Genomic DNA, 21,370 nt, shown 5'->3' on the forward strand with positions numbered 1-21,370 from the left:
GTTACAACCATCAGGATGAAGTCTTCAGGTGACACAATGGGGGGGGGGGGGGGGTCTTGGGTGACTTGAGCACTCAAATCTCCACAAACGAATGGCCCTCAAGTGACAGTAGGACCTTGGATGAGATACCCCCAATCTCCTGCTTAGGTGGCTCAATGGGGGACCTCTCGGAGGAGCCCCCTCAATCTGATGAATGCAGCTGTGAAGTTGGGGCCCCTCCCAAGCATTAGGAGTAAAGCCTTCAGGTGACAGAATGGGGGGGGGGGGGCTTGGGTGACCTCAATCTCTAGAAGGTGATATTGCAGAGACTTGGACCCCCCCAAACACTTGATGCAGTTCTTATGTCACAGTGGTGGGACGGAGGTGACCACAAATGTCTCAAGCATCAGAATGGGAGTCGTGGTGGATGAAAGGACCCCAATCTCGGGTGCAGCAAGATAATAACAGTCCTCCAGCTGATCATCTCCAATCTGGAGTGGCCCCATGGAGGCAGGGGCCCCCTTAGCACCATACAGTCCGGTCACACACAGGGGGTTAGGGGGGATCATAGAAGTTTGCAGCAGCTGATACAATCCCCGCTGGGGCCGTGCCTCTTCTGTAGCGCCGCCCTGGTGGCGGTCTCGAAGACCTCCCTGACGCCATCTTTAGTCTTGGCGGAACACTCTAGGTACTCATAGGCGGAGATGCGGATGGCCATGGCCCGTCCATCGTCGGTACGGACCGGTTCCTGCTTCATACGGGCCAGTTCGTTACGGATGTGCTCGTCGTTCCGCAGGTCTTTCTTATTGGCCACCAGGATGATGGGCACATTGGGGCAGAAGTGTTTGACCTCGGGTACCCACTTCTCTGGAATGTTCTCCAGGGAGTCCGGGCTGTCCACAGAGAAACACATGAGGATGACATCGGTGTCCGGGTAGGAGAGGGGGCGGAGCCGGTCATAGTCCTCCTGGCCCGCCGTGTCCCATAGGGCCAGCTCTACCTGCTTGCTGTCCACCTCAATGTCGGCCACATAGTTCTCGAAGACGGTGGGGACATAGACCTCGGGGAACTCGTCCTTACTGAACACTATGAGCAGACATGTCTTCCCGCATGCCCCGTCCCCGACCACCACCAACTTCTTCCGGATCGCTGCCATCGCCGCTCCGCTACTAGCACTGCCGGCCGCCCGGCGCTTCCTCAGCTTGCCTATGGTTCTAATGGTGGCGGGAGAAGAGGAACGGATCCCAGCTCTCTAATCACAGCCGTACTTCTCCGGGAGATCTCATTCTACACCACGCTGCGCCCCGGCTATATAAAGGCTCAGGCGGCTTTCTTAATATAGCCGGCCAATGGCACGGCCGCTGGTGACGTTATGCTCCGGGAAGCCGCACTCTGATTGGCGGGAGCAGGGAGGGCGGGGACGCCTGCGGCTGACACAGACTGATTCCTTCCTCCTTGCTTGCAGCAGCCTGGGAAAGCTGGAGGAGAGGAAGGAGGTGGGGGAGGGGAAGAGGATCGCAAAGAGTTCAATGAATGGGGAAGGGCTGCATGGAGGAGGCAGGAGGGGGAAGAGCTGCATGGAGGAGAGAGGATCGGAAAGAGTTCAATGAATGGGAAAGGGCTGCATGGAGGAGGCAGGAGGGGAAAGAGCTGCATGGAGGAGAGAGGATCGGAAAGAATTGCATGAAGGGGAAGGGCTGCATGGAGGGGGCAGACGGAAATATCTTCATGGAGGGGGCAGACTAGGAAAGATCTGCATGGAGGGGGAAGACTAGGAAAGATCTGCATGGAGGGGGCAGACTAGGAAAGATCTGCATGGAGGGGACAGACTAGGAAAGATCTGCATGGAGGGGACAGACTAGGAAAGATCTGCATGGAGGGGGACAGACTAGGAAAGATCTGCATGGAGGGGGACAGACTAGGAAAGATCTGCATGGAGGGGGCAGACTAGGAAAGATCTGCATGGAGGGGACAGACTAGGAAAGATCTGCATGGAGGGGGCAGACTAGGAAAGAGCTGCATGGAGGGGGAAGACTAGGAAAGATCTGCATGGAGGGGGCAGACTAGGAAAGGGCTGCATGGAGGGGGCAGACTAGGAATGAGCTGCATGGAGGGGACAGACTAGGAAAGATCTGCATGGAGGGGACAGACTGGGAAAGATCTGCATGGAGGGGGCAGACTAGGAAATATCTGCATGGAGGGGACAGACTAGGAAAGGGCTGCATGGAGGGGACAGACTAGGAAAGAGCTGCATGGAGGGGGCAGACTAGGAAAGAGCTGCATGGAGGGGACAGACTAGGAAAGGGCTGCATGGAGGGGACAGACTAGGAAAGAGCTGCATGGAGGGGGCAGACTAGGAAAGATCTGCATGGAGGGGACAGACTAGGAAAGATCTGCATGGAGGGGACAGACTAGGAAAGGGCTGCATGGAGGGGACAGACTAGGAAAGGGCTGCATGGAGGGGACAGACTAGGAAAGAGCTGCATGGAGGGGACAGACTAGGAAAGATCTGCATGGAGGGGACAGACTGGGAAAGATCTGCATGGAGGGGGCAGACTAGGAAAGATCTGCATGGAGGGGACAGACTAGGAAAGGGCTGCATGGAGGGGACAGACTAGGAAAGGGCTGCATGGAGGGGACAGACTAGGAAAGAGCTGCATGGAGGGGGCAGACTAGGAAAGATCTGCATGGAGGGGACAGATTAGGAAAGGGCTGCATGGAGGGGACAGACTGGGAAAGATCTGCATGGAGGGGGCAGACTGGGAAAGATCTGCATGGAGGGGGCAGACTAGGAAGATCTACATGGAGGGGACAGACTGGGAAAGATTTGCATGGAGGGGGCAGACTGGGAAATATCTGCATGGAGGGGGCAGACTGGGAAAGATCTGCATGGAGGGGGAAGACTAGGAAAGAGCTGCATGGAGGGCACAGACTGGGAAAGAGCTGCATGGAGGGGGCAGACTAGGAAAGGGCTGCATGGAGGGGGCAGACTAGGAAAGGGCTGCATGGAGGGGGCAGACTAGGAAAGAGCTGCATGGAGGGGACAGATTAGGAAAGGGCTGCATGGAGGGGACAGATTTTGAATGAGCTGCATGGAGGGGACAGACTAGGAAAGGGCTGCATGGAGGGGACAGACTAGGAATGAGCTGCATGGAGGGAACAGACTAGGAAAGATCTGCATGGAGGGAACAGACTAGGAAAGGGCTGCATGGAGGGAACAGACTAGGAAAGAGCTGAATGGAGGGGACAGACTAGGAATGAGCTGCATGGAGGGGACAGACTAGGAAAGGGCTGCATGGAGGGGACAGACTGGGAAAGGGCTGCATGGAGGGGACAGACTAGGAAAGGGCTGCATGGAGGGGACAGACTAGGAAAGGGCTGCATGGAGGGGACAGACTAGGAATGAGCTGCATGGAGGGGACAGACTAGGAAAGGGCTGCATGGAGGGGACAGACTAGGAATGAGCTGCATGGAGGGGACAGATTAAGAAAGAGCTGCATGGAGGGGACAGACTAGGAAAGGGCTGCATGGAGGGGACAGACTAGGAATGAGCTGCATGGAGGGGACAGATTAGGAAAGGGCTGCATGGAGGGGACAGACTGGGAAAGGGCTGCATGGAGGGGACAGACTAGGAAAGGGCTGCATGGAGGGGACAGACTAGGAAAGGGCTGCATTGAGGGGACAGACTGGGAAAGGGCTGCATGGAGGGGACAGACTAGGAAAGGGCTGCATGGAGGGGACAGACTAGGAAAGGGCTGCATGGAGGGGACAGACTAGGAAAGGGCTGCATGGAGGGGACAGACTGGGAAAGGGCTGCATGGAGGGGACAGACTGGGAAAGGGCTGCATGGAGGGGACAGACTAGGAAAGGGCTGCATGGAGGGGACAGACTAGGAAAGGGCTGCATTGAGGGGACAGACTGGGAAAGGGCTGCATGGAGGGGACAGACTAGGAAAGGGCTGCATGGAGGGGACAGACTAGGAAAGGGCTGCATGGAGGGGACAGACTAGGAAAGGGCTGCATGGAGGGGACAGACTGGGAAAGGGCTGCATGGAGGGGACAGACTGGGAAAGGGCTGCATGGAGGGGACAGACTAGGAAAGGGCTGCATGGAGGGGACAGACTAGGAAAGGGCTGCATGGAGGGGACAGACTAGGAAAGGGCTGCATGGAGGGGACACTGCTTGTAACAAAACTGAGTACCTATAGCAGAGAGAGTGAGTATATCCCCTGGGACTGCCCATAGGCGTAGCCAGATTCTTTTTCTGCCTAGTGTCCTACCCCTTTAGGGGGCAGTGTGACCCCATGGTTATGAGGATCAGGACCTGTGTCTGTCAATGAACATCTGAGAAATTGATTTTTTTTTGTAATTCAAAAATCCCATTTTTTTTCCAAATATTGTCTTTTTTTATTTACACTGCAAAAAATAAAAACCCAGTTGTAATCAAATACCACCAAAAGAAAGCTTTTTTTGTGTGAAAAAAAATTAAATACATTTTGTTTGGGTACAGCATTGCATGACCATGCAATTACAAGTTAACCACTTCAGCTCCGGAAGGTTTTACCCCCTTAATGACCAGGCCATTTTTTTTTATTTGGCACTGTGTTACTTTAACAATTGTACCCAAATACAATTGATGTTCTTTTTTTCCCACAAATAGAGCTTTCTTTTAGTGGTATTTGATCACCTTTGCGGTCTTTAGATTTTGAGTTATAAACAAAAAAAGCTACAATTTAAAAAAAAAAAAAACATATTTTTTTACTTTCTGCTATAAAACATTCCCAATAAAAAAATGTAAAAAAATCTATTTTTTTTATCAGTTTAGGCCAATTTGTATTCTGCTACATTTTTTTGGTAAGAAAAAACCCCAAAAAGCGTATTTTAATAGGTTTGCGCAAAAGTTATAGCGTTTACAAACTATGGAATAGATTTTTGGACTTTTTATTTTATTTTTTTTTACTAGTAATGGCGGCGATCAGCAATTTTTAGCGGGATTGCAACAGACAGATCGGACCCCTAACTGACATTTTTTACGCTTTTTGGGGACCAGTGACATTAACCACTTAAGCCCCGGAAGATTTTACCCCCTTCCTGACCAGAGGGTATTTTGCGATTCGGCACTGCGTGACTTTAACGGACAATTGCGCGGTCGTGCGACGCTGTACCTAAACAAATTTGACGTCCTTTTTTTACCACAAACAGAGCTTTCTTTTGGTGGTATTTGATCACCTGTGCGATTTTTTTGATCATGCGCTATAAACAAAAAAAGAGCGACAATTTTGCAAAAATAATTTTTTTCACATTTTTTTATATGAAATTGCCCCAAAAAAATGTAAAAATCTAAATTTTTTAAAATTTTTGGCCAATTTGTTTTCTGCTACCTATATTTGGTAAAAAAAATCACAATAAGCGTATTTTGATTGGTTTGCGCAAAAGTTATTGAGTTTACTAACTAAGGGAAAGATTTTTGTCATTTTTGTTGTTTTTTTTTTTTAACGAGTAATGGTGGCGATCTGCGATTTTTTTTTTTGATTTTTTTTGCGGGACTGCGACATTGCGGCGGACAGATTGGACCATTGACTGACATTTTTTACACTTTTGGGGGTACCAGTGACATTACTACAGTAATCAGTGCTATACATATGCACTGTTACTGTAAAAATGACACTGGCAGGGAAGGGGTTAACTTTATTGGGGAAGGAGGGGTTAAATATGTCCCTGGGGACATGCTTCTAACTGTGATTGGACATGGCTACTAGTGTAAGAACAGAGATCAGCGGTCCTACATAGTAGAACTGAGTGATCTCCATTTTAACACAGGGGAGAATGACAGGCGGCTTTGTTTACATTAGCCGCCTGCCTTTCTTCATTTACGGCGGACGATCGCGAGTGACCGGCGGACATCGGGTCTGACGGTCACACGCACTGACTTGTTAGGGAATGAGCCGGGCCGGGCGCGCGCCTCCGCGGGCGTGCGCTCGCCCGCTATTGGCTCACAAGCCAGTGACAGGCTAGTGACGTACCGGTACGTCACTTTGCCTGGCCGGGGCTGACCGGTTAATACAGTAATCAGTGCTAAGTAATATGCACGGTTACTGTATTAATGTCACTGGCAAGGAAGGGGTTTATACTGGGGGTTCTCAGGGGGTGATCAAGTGGTTAAATGTATGCCTACTTGTGCTTGCTAACTGTGGGGGGGGGGCTCTGTGACGGGCAAAGAGAGACATCGGTGACACAATCTCTCTCTGCCTATCTGACTTCTATTTAAAATGTTCTTCAACATTCTGATTATTCCAATGATCCGTTTCCTGTAGATATATTCATCTGTAGCAGGGTGTCCCTGAGACCTCAATTATTTGAAGGGTTCTTCTGGGATAAAACATTTGAGAAGGGCTGGTCTGTCTTTAATTTACTATGGGATGCTTAACCTGATCACAGACAACGATCCCACACTGACAATGATGTGCATTGAAGGTCCATTATCTTCACCTGACCTGAGCCGATCGGCAATGGGTCACCTATAGACTTTGCAACGTTTCAGAATTTTTTTTCTTTTCTACCATGACTGTAGATGTAAGGGTGGTTACAGAGATGGGCTGCTACTCTTTATAGCTGGTGCAGTGTTTAATCTCAGTCCAGGTTGGCTGGGATGAATAGTCTCTTAAGAGTTGTAGAAGCTTAGTTTGTGTCTTGCTATATACAGTGTATATCTATTGCTTGAACCTCCCGAATCACATGCTGTGTGCCATATTATTATTAGCAGAGATGTGACTGTTCTTTCCAGACCTTCTCCCATTTCCTGTACACTTCCCTGTTTTGTTGGCCTTCACTCCGAGCCGCGGTGAATCATCCCAGACAGGTTTGTTTCATGTTCTGGCCGCTGTACAGAGAGTATATGCCATATCCAGACATAGACCCCTCCTTCCCACTCCCTTTTATATGGTGTTACACCCAGTTCACATGTCTGGGGAGGAAAGTTTTTAACTGTTCCATATAAATTAAAGTGGAACTAAACTCACTGATTTGAATGTTTCCCAAAACCGTTACATTTAAGTCATGTCATAAATGATAACTGTCACAGTTGCTTGTGCAACTGAACTGTCAAGCCATCAAATGGCTGGTGTCATAACTGATAATGTGTGCAGCACCAGAGTAATTGTAGATGAAAAAGAGGTTAAGATGGCAGCTTTATTGTCTGTAAAGGATAGGAGGGTTTAGTTCCCCTTTATTCTGTATACCATAAACTTAAAGGTAGGCACTTAAACTGATTTGGGAGACACAGCTCACCTACAAAAAAAAATCCTGATCCTAATATAAATTCAAGAACCACACTACTACTACACCACCACACCTACAAGGACCAGATGGGACTTTATTCTAATGTTGGGTGGGGGGACAGTCGAAAAAATAACCAGCGTGTTTCGGGCCCAAAACTACCTCCTTATTCAGGATGAATTCGAATTGAACTGGACCTTTAACCACTTAAGCCCCGGAAGATTTTACCCCCATTCCGACCAGGGGGTATTTTGCGATTCGGCACTGCGTGACTTTAACGGACAATTGCGCGGTCGTGCGACGCTGTACCTAAACGAATTTGGCGTCCTTTTTTTCCCACAAACAGAGCTTTCTTTTGGTGGTATTTGATCACCTGTGCGATTGTTTGATCACGCGCTATAAACAAAAAAAGAGCGTCAATTTTGCAAAAATAGCAATATTTTTCACATTTTTTTATATGAAATTCCCCCCAAAAAAAATGTAAAAATCAAAATTTTTTAACATTTTCGGCCAATTTGTTTTATGCTACATATGTTTGGTAAAAAAAATCGCAAAAAGCGTATTTTGATTGGTTTGCGCAAAAGTTATCGCGTTTACTAACAAAGGGAAAGATTTTTGTCATTTTTGTTGTTTTTTTTTTTTAACGCGTAATGGCGGCGATCTGCGATTTTTTTTGCGGTACTGCGACATTGCGGCGGACAGATCGGACCCTTGACTGACATTTTTGACACTTTTGGGGTTACCAGTGACATTTCTACAGTAATCAGTGCTATATATATGCACTGTTACTGTAAAAATACACTGGTAGTGAAGGGGTTAACTTTATTTGGGAGGGAGGGGCTGTGTGTGTCCCTAGGGGCCTGCTTTCTACTGTGATTGGCTGTGGCTTGAGCTGTAAGGACACTGATCAACGGATCTACATACTAGATCCGTGTGATCAGTGTCTTTACAGCGAGGAGAATGACAGGTGGCTTGTTTACACAAGCTGCCTGACATTCTCCCTCTCCCCCGCCGATCGCCGAGTGGCCGGCGGACATCGGGTCCGCTGGTCACACGCGCGGGGGGGTCCGTGACCACGCGGGAGCGCGCCTCCGGCGGCGCGCGCTCGCTCCCTAGACCCTCACAAGCAAGCAACGTAGCCCTACGTTAGTTTGCCTGTGAGGGGCTGACCGCCGACGTAGATAGTCGTGCGGCGGTCGGCAAGTGGTTAAGGGTATTACTTCCATTGTGATTACAAGCACAGGTCGTGTTTTTAATCTTAAAGTGGTAGTATAGTCTAATGAAAAAAAAAAAAAAAAACCCTGCAAGACAAAGGCATAATGAGCTAGTATGCATCACATACCAGCTCATTATGAAAAACTTACCTTAGAACGAAGCCCCGACACGGACCCCCGGACACCGCTGTGGGAGCTGACATGATCCCTCGGTGTCTCTTCCGGGTTCGGCGGCTCCGGTGCTGTGAGTGGCCGGAGCCGCGATGACGTCACTCTTGCGCATGCGCACAGGAGTAATTTTTCGGCAAGGAACTCTAAAGATCCGCCAGACCTTCAGAGCGCATGCGCCGCACTCGTCAGCGGCTGCATGCAGTGGTAATATCTCCTATACCGTGCAGGTTTAGGAGATATTAATTGTACCTACAGGTAAGCCTTATTATAGGCTTACCTGTAGTTAAAAGTAAAAAAAAAGCGGTATACTACCGTTTTACGCCCTGATGGAGGGGGCAGATTTGGACCCCTGAGGCACACTGGCTACTCTCACTGTCCCCTGAATCTACATAGTTACATAGTAGTTGAGGTTGAATAAAGACAATAGTCCATCCAGTTCAACCTGTGTAGGTGTATGTGGACGCAATCATCTCACATACCCCTGAATGTTTTGATCCTTGAGATGTACGTCCAGGAGTCTTTTAAAAGTAGCCATACTTCCTGCAGTTACTGTCACTTGTGGTAAAGAATTCCACAATCTTGTAGCCCTTACTGTAAAAAAAAAAAAAAACCCCTGCGCAGCCTATGGTTAAATCTCTCCTCCTCTAATTGCATTGTATGGCCTTGTGTCCTCGTGCATTCGTTGCGACTGAATAGTTTTTTTTATATGCTGAGATCACCGTTGAGGTATTTGTAAATCGCTATCATGTCCCCTCTCAGGCGTCTCCTTTCCAGGGAGAATAAATCAAGTGCTTGTAAGCGCTCTTCATAATTAAGATCCTCAACCCCCTAATCAGTTTAGTTGCCCTTCTCTGGACTCTCTCCAGCTCCAACACATCCCTCCTGAGGACTGGCGACCAGAACTGGACAGAATACTCCAGATGTGGTCGGACCAGAGTTTTATAAAGTGACCTATTTGACCTTTTAGTAGTGATGCTTCAATTTTAATTTTTATTACATTACACTAGGAACTAAGGCCTACCATAGCCGGTTCGAATCTCGGCCGGTGCAGCAGGACCTGGCCGAGATTTTAACCAATAATGGGCAGGCTGAATGTATGGGTACAACTAGCCTGCCGGATTCGCTTGCGATTATCGCAAAAAGCTGCTAGTGATAATCACTGTCTTCTCTGGGATAAAACAATTGCTCAGCAGAAGGGGAACACTGTCTGTGTTGATGGGGAAATCATGCAAATTATTTTCCTGTAGCCCATGTGGAGGTCCTCTCGGGTATAGGGGTCACCTGGTAAGTATATCACCTACATCAACTTTAATACCTTAGGATAAGATAGTAAAAAGATAACCTTACAGGTCCAGCACTATTTTTCCACTCTCCTTACTGATCTCCACATTGGCATTCACTGTTCCAGGTTGTCCTTCTGTTTATATGTCTGTGGTTGCTGGTATCCTCATCTTCTAGATGGCCTCAGTCAAAGCAGGTTCTCTCTCTGGTTCCAGTTCCACTCCCATTCTCTAGGACCTCTGCAACCTCATCTAAATACAATGGAGCATGAGAGGGAGGCTGCGCAACACAATCTTAAAGTGGAGATTTGAAGTGATATTAAAGCTTGTTTTTTTTTTTTTTTTGTTCCTCTTCTTTTCAACGCTCCTGGCTCCTCCCCTTCGAGCAGTGCCTACCAGAGAAAGCGGCTTGCCCTGGGGCGCCACTGTGTGCTCGAGCCGCTGCTCGATGCGTCAATAAGACACATAGAGCTTTGGCTTGGCCCTGCCCCCTGCTCTCTCTTTATTGGCTCACTGGCTGTGATTAACAGCAGCGGGAGCCAATGGGCTCCCACTGCTGTCTCAGCCAATGGGAAGGGAGAGTCCACATGCAGCCTAGGCTATCCTGAACATCGCTGGATCGGTGGAGGCACATGTAAGGATTTGGGGGCTGGGGGGTGCATTGCACACAGAAGGTTTTTTTACCTTCATGTATAGAATGCATGAAGGTAAAACAATCTTCAGCCTTCACAAACACTTTAGGAATAAAATAAAAAATTGAGAAACGGGCAGGATTTTGAATGTAGAAGAGATATACAAGTTTCTAACCTGCCTGTCTGCGCTGCACATGCACAGCTCAGCAAACAATTTAAGTAGTGCCAAGAGGAATGAACTCCCGCAGGTGCACTGGAGTGACGTCATCTCGGCACAGCCAATGAAAACAGCCAGAGATCAGTACCCGGAAGCAGACCAGCAGAAGATGTCAGCAGCTGGCGGGGAGCTTCAGGACACAGCAGAACTGGAGTGAAGGTAAGTAAAGTTCTGCTTTAAGGTTCCATAGACACTAGGGGGTTAATTTATAAAAACTGGAGCACTCAGAATCTGGTGCAACTGTGCATAGTAGTCAATCAGCTTCTAACTTCAGCTTGTTCTATTAAGCTTTAATAATAAAACCTGGAAGCTGATTGGTTTCTGTGCAGATCTGCAACAGATTTTGCACTCTCCTGTTTTAGTAAATCTCCCCCTAGGTGACAGTTCCATGATATGGGCAGACTGGGAGATGATCTGATGTGTGCGATCTATTGTTGGACTCCACCTGCCAGGGCTCATCAGGGGAAATTGTGATTGGATAATACACAGTATATAATTATTGAACCTTTTCTGATTTACTGTCAATTGGTTTTCTTTTCCTTGATAAGGTAGTACTGAAGGTGTCTGCAGCACTTCTCCCCCATAGGCTAAACACAAATAGCTACCCAAGGGGACATTTTCTTCTTAGGGATCAGTGCCAGGACAGGGTTTTTTAGCACCCAGGGCAAAAAGACCAAAGTGTGCCAGAGCTGTGAACTACTTCAGCAGCAAAGGTCGCAGGTACTGCCATTTTTGCACCCCCCTCCCTTCCTGCTGAAGTGCCCAATGTAGCTGCCTCTTCTGCCCGCTGGGCATGTACCAGTTGGCAGAAATACCGAAAGGCGCTTTAAATCTTGTCTAGTGTTTTTGGACAGCTATGTTGTCCTGTCCCGAAGCAGTGTGAAAAGCCTACTGATTTTAGCTACAGCACAATATATTACATAGCACTCCTATCACAGTATTTCTGGACTCAAACTTGCTATTTGTTCTGGATAGCATTAGAAGTTCACTGGCAGTTACTTCATTATATATATTTTTTTGCCTGTTTTTTGCTGTGGTTGCTTTTGATTTTCCCCCTGAGACTTGATTTCCTAAAAAATACTATACAGTCCAGATTTCAAGCTGTCTATTCAGATATCTGCAATCTCTATCTCAGCCCTCAAATTTTCCACTCGCCTGCTCGTATTTTGGAGTGGAAAATGATTGAGGGCGAGTGTGAGGCTGCCTTCGGAACCGTTCTCCCAGCGATCGCCATCACACACAGCTCCGCTTCCTGGCCCAGGCTACTTTGATAGACAGAACACCGGTCCAATGCCAGGACCCGTGTTGTCTATCATAGGAGCCGATCCAAGAGGCAGGACTGTGTGTGACGGCGAGCGCCTGGCAATTCAAATGAAAGCTGTTACAGTGGGACGATCGCCGCTATGTTCATTGATGGGCACAGGTGAGACTGCATTGACGGGCACAGGTGAAGCTGCATTAATGGGCACAGGTGAGGATGCATTGATTGGCAATGATAAGGCTGCATTGATGGTCACAGGTGAGGCTGCATTCATGGGCACTAGAGAGGGGGCCTTGATGGGCACAAGTGAAGCTGCATTGATGGGCACAAATGAGGCTGAAATAATTGGCATTGACAGGCACAGGTGAGGTTGCATTGATGAGCACATGTGAGGCTGCACTGACGGGCACACATTAGGCTGCATTAACGGTTACAGGTGAGGCTGCATTGATGGGCACAGGTGAGGCTGCATTCATTGGCACTAGAGAGGCTGCATTGATGGGCACAAGTGAGGCTGCATTGATGGGCACTGATCAAGCTGCATTGATGGGCACAGGTGAGGTTGCATTGATGGACAGTGGTGAGGCTGTATTCATGAGCACTTGAGAGGGGACAATGATGGGCATAGGTGAGGCTGCATTGATGGGCACAAATAAGGCTGAATTGTTGGGCATTGATTGGCACTGATCGGGCTGCATTGATGGGCACAGGTGAGGTTGCATTGATGGACAGTGATGAGGCTGCATTCATGGGCACTAGAGATGGGGCATTGATTGGCATTGGTGAGGCTGCATTGAAGGGCAAAAATGAGGCTGAATTGTTGGGCATTGATGGGCACTGATCAGGCTGCATTGATGGGCACGGGTGAGGTTGCATTCATAGACAGTGGTGAGGCAGCAGTCATGGGCACTAGAGAGGGGGCATTGATTGGCATAGGTGAGGCTGCATTGATGGGCACAAATGAGGCTGAATTGTTGGGCATTGATGGGCACAGGTGAGGTTGCATTGATAGGCGCAGGTGAGGTTGCATTAATGGGCACAGGTGAGGTTGCATTGATGGACACTGGTGAGGCTGCATTGATGGGCACAGGTAAAGGCTGCATTGATGGGCACAGGTGAGGCTGTATTAATGGGCAAAGGGGAGGCTGCATTGATGGGCACTGATCAGGCTGCATTGATGCTCACAAGTGAGGTTGCATTGATGGGCATAGGTGAGGTTGCATTGATGGGCATAGGTGAGGTTGCATTGATGGGCACTGGTGAGGCTGCATTCATGAGCACGGATGCGGTTGCATTGATGGGCACAGGTGAGGTTGCATTGATGGGCACAGGTGAGGCTGCATTGAAGGACACTGATGAGGCTGTATTGATGGGCACTGGTGAAGCTGCATTCATGGGCACTGATTAGGCTGCACTGATGAGGCGGCACTGATAAGTTTCACTGATGATGCTGCACTGATGGGCACTGATAAAGTTGTTATCAATATTTTTTTGTAACTTTTGCATTCATGCAAAAACATTTAACAGTGTCATTTTATGAGATAATGTTGGAGAGAGTGTTTGGGGGGGTTGGGGGTGGCAACTGGTTTCGAGTAACCCTCAAGACCTGGCTAATAGCTCAGGACTTGAAATGTTAAGCCCTGTCTATCTGATGTTCATGACACTTGTTCAATCATCTTGTCATTTCCTTTGCTTGTGTTAGTAAGTGAGAATTTGTTTATGGACTCAGGATTGTTGTAGTATGTCGCCATCTTGTGTTCATACACTGTACTTACCTTTTTTTGTAGCAGAGGCAATGATAGATTTTTGTAAAGGTTAATAAATTAGAGGGATTAAAGAACAATTCATTGCTTTTATGGGAATGGGGTAATGAATAATCTAAACCCTCTGTGAATTGTCAGTAGGATGTTTTGTTGCTATTGATTTTACCTTTACAACTAATTCAGAACATTAAGTACATGTATTGACATAGAAAAGGATTTTCTGACTAATTTGGTTTTGAGCATAAGAGACTATCATGCTCATTATAAAGTGCTGCTTGTATACAGGCATTCCCTTAATAATGTAAGAAATACTGTATATTCTATAACCATTTATGTAAACTGGGTCTTACTCCATTCAGGTTCCCCATACACACATGCAGTCCCTGTATATACAGAATATCACCCTGTATTTCAGCACTTTCTATGCTCTGCTGGACTGCATTCTCTGTATATAGATCTGGTTTCATACAAGTGATCTCGTGAACATGAACTCTAGGCAGATATAAAAGACACTATTCAATGCAGATCTGTAATCACTACATCATGAGATTTAATTTTTTTATTTTTAATACAAGTAGTGCAAGTACCTGAATTTGACCTTCATTCGCTTCATGTACATACAAGAAGCACACTGACAGGAGGAGAGAGCAAAGTGCCAGAGAGGTGCTCATCACTGTGCTGCTTCTCCTTTTACTGTCCAGTCACAGTCTGGGGCGGGTCCAGAACAACCTGGGTTCAGAGGAAGTGGGTTAAATGATGCTGGAATCCAGCAGCAGTACTGCTATGTAAACTCTGGGTTAAAGGTGAATATGGCAGCAACAGCTGGTTTTGTTATTTTTATCCTTTAACCACTTGTCTACTGGGCACTTTTACCCCCTTCCTGTCCAGGCCAATTTTCAGCTCATAGTGCTGTTTCACTTTGAATGACTATTGTGCGGTCATGCAACACTGTACCCATATGAGATTTTTATTGTGTTTTTGAGACAGCTAGAGCTTTCTTTTGGTGGTATTTAATCACCACTGGGTTTTTTTATTTTTGCTAAAGAAATGAAAAAAGCCCCAACATTTTGAGGTGAGGTGGCACTGATAGGCAGCACTGATGGGCACTGATAGGCAGCACTGATAGGCAGCACTGATGGGCACTGATAGGCAGCACTGATAGGCAACACTGATGAGCACTGATAGGCAACACTGATGAGCACTGATAGGCAACACTGATGAGCACTGATAGGCAACACTGATGAGCACTGATAGGCAGCACTGATGGGCACTGATAGGCAGCATGATTGGACACAGCTGATCACATGGTAAAGGGCTGCTGTGATTGGCCCTTTACCCCAATCTGAGATCAGCTGTGTCCAAAGGAGGCACACAGGGGGCCAGATTGTGGGATCTAGTACCGTGCCATAGCCATCTTTTGGCTATACAGTAATCCCCCGCTCCATCGCGGTTCAGTTTTTGCGGTCCCGGTAATTTGCGGGTTTTTTTGTAATGTTATTTTACTATATAAATCATTAAAAATGAAATATTTTTGTGTTTTTCATAGCTCTTGCTATGTCTCTAAGTATCTTTTATGTGTTTAAATGAGTTTCTATTGTTTTAAAAGTGTGTTTAAAGACCTTAAAATGCTTCTACACGTACAGTGACAGTAAAAAAATCATGCCTACAATGCATTTTAATAGGGTTTTTCTATTTCGCGGAATTTCACTTTTCGCGGCTGGGTCCGGAACGAAACCCCCGCAATGGAGGGGGGTTTACTGTAGCGCAGTACTAAAGTGGTGAATAGGCTTTTCATTTTTATCTTGTTATTTTGGCTGCAATTCGGCTTTAAAGCAAAACTTCAGACAAAATGAACCATCTCAGGTTTTGTATTCTGTAGTCTATAAAGTTTTTAGGACGGCATTGTGTTGGTGAGTTTTTTTCCCATGGGTCTGCGGGCACCGTTCAACACGATTGTCTTGGATCTGCATCGCTGGACCAAAGGATTGATGAAGGATTTATATTGTGGGGGTTTTTTGTTCTTTTTTTATTTTTATTAAAGGACTTGTCAAAAACTGTGCATGTGGTGTTTACTTTTCACTTTTTTTCTGTGATTGAGCAGGGGTGCTATGCCCCCTTACGGATTCAGTTTGTGGGGGGGGGGCAGTATCTGGATGCATCCTTATTTTTAAAGGGGGCTATTAAATTATGATGAGCCCCCTGCCCGTAAACCCTTCAGGCCAGGGTTGTGGGAAGGAGGCCCTTGTCCTCATCAATATACTGAGGGCATGTGGCCTTTTATGGTTTCCTGGGGGTTGGGAAGTACATGCTGGTTCCCTCCTTTCCTGGCCTGCTAGGCTGCATCCCCAGATAATTATCTGATATAGAATTTGGAGTGATCCCACATGTTTTTGGTTTTTTTTTGGCATGGGGTCTTTAAGTTTATACTAGACCTGAAGGGCCTGGTATGAATCATGGGGGGGGGGCTCTATGTCATTTTTCTTTTTTTTTTGCATGGAGTGCCACATTTACATCTATACCACACTATTACCTATGGCAGCCTTTTTCAACCAGTATGCCCGGGCACAATTCAGCTCATGTTCTCAACTCTCTCAGTGCCACCATCCCTGAAAGCATTAATTGAAGTACATTTTTTTTAAAAAGGGACTTGTGGCAACAACCGTAATTTTACTCAGTCCTGAAGAAGCAGATATAGTCTGTGAAATATATTTTCATGAGATAAATGCTCTGTATTATTCTAGGAAAGATTAAAAGCACATTTACTTACTTGTTACGCCATTACCCCAGCAGATGGCACTTTCTCATGCGCCAGCAGTGGACTGTTCCTAGATGGCCCGTGAACCCTGTATCAGTCTTGATGACATCAGGACCTTAGACCTCCGAAGCATGGGGGTGAAGATGCTCTAGGGCAGGGTTTCTCAACTAGGGTTTCTCCAGAAGCTACTGGGGGTTCCTTGAGCTATGAGCAATTCCTGCCTCTCAGATAAGTTCCCATTGACACCATTGATCTATTTAGCTATCTGTAAGGAGGTAATTCTTCCCAATGACCACAAGTGTAAAGAAGCATTCTTCCCACTGACCATCACACTAATGTGTAATGGATTGTAGATATAGAAATTTTTATCAGGGGTTCCCTGAGACCAGAAAGTTATTTCAAGAAAGGCTAAGGACTTGTCTAGCAGAAAGGAGGATCGGGTAAGTAAATCCTTTTTTTTTTTTTCTATGCCCCCTAGACCTAAATGTGAAGGTAACATTTTCAGTGCTATTGCAGTCCAACTGCAAGGGAAAAAATTTTCCAGAATTGGGCTTCAAAGGCCCTTGTGCACCTATGCTATAAAAGTGAGCTACTGTATGCACCCAAATCAAATGCACAATCATAAAATATCTAATGCCTCGTTTCCACTGAGTGGTACGGTACGGTTCGGTTCAGTACGGTACAGTTCGGAACGGTACACCTTGCGTTTCCACTGCCAATAGTACCCTTTCATGATAGGCATGGTGTAGCAGGGAAAGCTGTGATAGACGATTCTCTGTCAACCAATCAAAGTTCTGCAGAGTGTAGCTCCACCCTGTTGGTACGGTACTAATGTGCTTGGTACCCCAATGAAAGGGTCTCAAAAAAGTGGTATGGTACGGTTCGGAATTAGGGTACCACTCACAATGGAAACGGCATAAATAGCGTACCGTACCGAACCGTACCAGAAAGCTCAGTGGAAACGAGCCATAAGATTGTATGTTATCCAGGGTGAAAAGAATATGGAGGTTGCCATTGCTGACTGTTAAAAATGCTTGTTGCCTGGCTGTCATACTCATCCAATGGCTTCAATACTTTCCTAGGAACTGATCTGGAACAGGTATTTAGAGGAGGAATTCTGACTTTCTAATCTTCAAGCTTGTTGTAGAAAGTACTGAAACCGTTGGAGCAAGACAACAGCCTGGCAACCATCATTGTTAGGAGGTCTGCCTAATATTTTCCTCTTGTAGATAACAACAGACAGTGAAGCAACTGAAATTCTACACGTAAAAGAAAAAAAAAAGAATGCTTGGCTGGGCTATGACTGAGAATGGTGAAATCTTAGATAATGTTTGGTCAGCATCTCTCAAATCTCCATCACCATATTTTCCAGTTCCTCAATGGCCTTGTGAAGGTCAGTACTCCGTCTAGTCAAACTTCACATATAATTCCCACAGCTGATTGTAGCACTAATGATGTCTTAGGCTAAACGCTCGTTAGTTATAATTCTGTTGATAAATTATGTAATTGCATGTAATTATCATGGGAACTCCAAGGCCACCATATTCCTCCGGTCAAGGGGCAGCTGTTTAAATAAGCCACTTACAATGACAAATGACATTCACTGGCAGCAGAAACGTTCACTTCTTCTAGCAAAGTCCAAAAAAGAGGACCGGTCATGAATGGGTTTATGGAAATTAAAAAAAATCTAGTTGTAAAGGGAAAATTAAATAGATTTGTGTTATTGTATTTACTTTATTTGAGTATAATACTTTTGTTTTAGTATTGGATAGAATAGAAACCATGCTTCCTCCGAGCACAAATCCTCCCCCAAACCCCCCACCCTTCAAGCACAAATCTCCCCCCCAGCACAAATTCTCTCCCCCCTTTCTAGTCCAAATCCCCCCCCCCCATACCCCAATTCTAGCACAAATCCTCCCTTATTCAACAATCACTCCTCTTAACACAGATCCTCTTCCCTCCCTTATTACCCCCAGCACAAATCCTCTTACCAATACCCCCCTTCCTCCATCCAGCATAACTCTACCCCCAGTACAAATTATCGTTAACTGCCCCCCCCCACCCCACTCTCTAGGTCATATGCCCCCCTGTGCAGTGCTTCATCCCTAAAACAGACTTTGGACCATGGCGGCTCAATCCAGGGAGACTCCAACCCCCCTCCTAGCTCGTCCTCTCGTGCGTAAAACATTTGGGCAGGGTAGGGTTAAGGTGACGGCGTGGTCGTCATGTCCTCCATGGGTTCCTCTTGGCTTCACTAGGCAACTGTGCCTTTTCTTCTGTGCCATTTTCATCAATGCCCTGGGACAAAGCTGAGGCCACCTTGGAGGAATACTCACCCTTAAGGTGGGCCTCTACTTTTACAGATGATCGTACACTGTGTACGCTTGCACCATAATTGTTCTGCAGTTAATTCTCGGGTCCCCATGTCAATGTACACTGTCTCTGTAATCTGCATTTAGGAGGGACATGCTGAGCTCTGTCCACATCCACCCATCCAGAGTATCACTTCTAACTGACTTCCAGTAACGGTATAGCATCCCGCCATGTACTTAACGCAAACTCCAAACGTGCACTTAGCTCTCCTGTACCTGTGTACAGGCTGGGGACCTCTGCGGCACAAGTCCCATAGACGTATGAGTGCTGCCAGCATTGCTGCAGAGGTTGCAGGGGTGGAGGGGTCAGCCTGTCAGTGCTCAGACCAAATTCTGCCACGGCATCAAATTGGTCTGCATGGCTGTCGTCCCAGAAGGAAGTCTCTTCTAAAGATGATGCACAAGAAAGCCGCAAACAGTTTGCTGAAGACAGGCAGACTAAGGACATGGATTACTGGAACCATGTCCTGTGGTCTGATGAGACCAAGATAAACTTATTTGGTTCAGATGGTGTCAACCATGTATGGCATAAACTAGGTGAGGAGTATAAAGACAAGTGTGTCTTGCCTACAGTCAAGCATGGTGGTGGGGATGTCACAGTCTGGGACTGCATAGGTGCACTGGGGAGCTACAGTTCATTGAGGGAACCATGAATGCCAACATGTACTGTGAAATACTGAAGCAGAGCATGATCCCCACCCTTCGGAGATGGGGGCCACAGGGCAGTATTCCAACATGATAACGACCCCCAAACACACCTCTAAGATGACCACTGCCTTGGTAAAGAAGCTGAGGGTAAAGGTGATGGACTGGCCAAGCATGTCTCCAGACCTAAACCCTACTGAGCATCTGTGGGGCATCCTCAAACGGAAAGGGGGAGGAGCACAAGATCTCTACCATCCACCAGCTCCGTGATGTTGTCATGGAGGAGTGGTAGAGGAATCCAGTGGCAACCTGTGAAGCTCTTCTGAACTCCATGCCCAAGAGGGTTAAGGCAGTGCTGGAAAATAATGGTGGCCACACAAAATATTGACACTTTGGGCCCAATTTGGACATTTTGACTTAGGGGTGTACTAACTTTTGTTGCCAGCGGTTTAGACAATAATGGCTGTGTGTTGAGTTAATTTGAGGGGACAGCAAATTTACACAGTTATACAAGCTGTACACTCACTAATTTACATTGTAGCAAAGCGTCACTTCTTCAGTGTTGTTACATGAAAAGATATAATAAAATATTTACAAAAATGTGAGGGGTGTACTCACTTTTGTGAGATACTGTATATAAATTACAAGTCTGTTTAAAATGTGCATAGATAAAAAAAAAACAGTCCCAATCCAAAAGTGACATCCACCCCTGGGTAATGAGGAGTATCAGAAAGCTTCTATATTCACCACGTTGGCCATCACGAGTAGTTAAATGGACTTTTACCAGAATCTATAGATCTATTATGGAGTTAAATAGGCCTGCAAACAATATCCTAGTATTTGGTGCTGAGACCCAGATGGTTACTCATGATACCGGTTTCTCAGCATTATAATGGATATATATGGCCATGATGATGGTACAAGATTCCTCATAGAATCGAAAAAGATATGCCCACATAGTGTGAATCCATAAAACACATTTATCAAAAGTAAAGTGCAAGGCTACTCACAAGAAGATTATAAAAACAGTGCTGTGTATAAAAAACATAGTAGTATACGAATCCAGATATTCCAGAGATTGCATGCAAGCTTGGCGATGTCATGTGCATTCTCTCAGCCCAACGAGTTTCGTCATAAATGACATCATCAGGAGGCATGATTTTGCACCCCTAAAAATTTAGCATCCAGGACAACCGCCGCTGTGGCCCCGTCCACACTACGCCACTGAGTGCGACTTCCCAGTGGGAACATAGCAAAAAGACTGGGGTTTTACTACTTCAAAAAGTTAAAAATGTAAATACAGTATACTTTACATTTTAGTAACATAACATCTTGCTACCTATTACTTGACAAAATATGTCTGGAGGCGTTTAAAGCTGTATTCCAAGTATGGTAATTTTTACTTAGTTACATTTGTCCAGCTTGGATCAGCGTAAGTATGTGCGTTGCATAGCTGTAGGATCACTCTAGAAGCTAGAAATCACTGTAATAATCACCACTACTACAGTGACCTCCACTTGCTTCCAGGTTCTGAACAACCTCCTGCTTTCACTAAGCAGAAGAACAGCTGCTTAACATGGGACCTGAAATTTAGTGGCGATCACTGAGTAATGGTATCTATTACAGTGATTTCCAGCTTCCATGGGATCGCACAGGTATGGCACACACATACCTAAATTGGTCTAGGCTTGACTAAAATTGCCATACCTGGAATTAAGCCTACAAATTTACAGCTAGTGACCTGCATAATTTGAAACATTTTAAGGTCACTAAATATTTTATGGTCCCTAATTGTAAAGAGATCCATC

General features: G+C 46.3%; 1 protein-coding gene across 1 annotated transcript; it reads right to left on the minus strand.

Moving 5' to 3' along the window:
* Nucleotides 1-411: 411 nt before the first annotated feature.
* On the minus strand, nucleotides 412-1,259 carry RHOB (ras homolog family member B). The gene has a single exon (XM_082252018.1). It carries the CDS (start codon nucleotides 1,133-1,135, stop codon nucleotides 545-547), a length of 591 nt encoding a protein of 196 aa, XP_082108144.1. The 5' UTR covers nucleotides 1,136-1,259; the 3' UTR covers nucleotides 412-544.
* Nucleotides 1,260-21,370: the final 20,111 nt, after the last annotated feature.

This window comes from Pelophylax lessonae, assembly GCF_965119305.1.
Source record: "Pelophylax lessonae genome assembly, chromosome: 3".
In the NCBI taxonomy this organism is placed as follows: domain Eukaryota; kingdom Metazoa; phylum Chordata; class Amphibia; order Anura; family Ranidae; genus Pelophylax; species Pelophylax lessonae.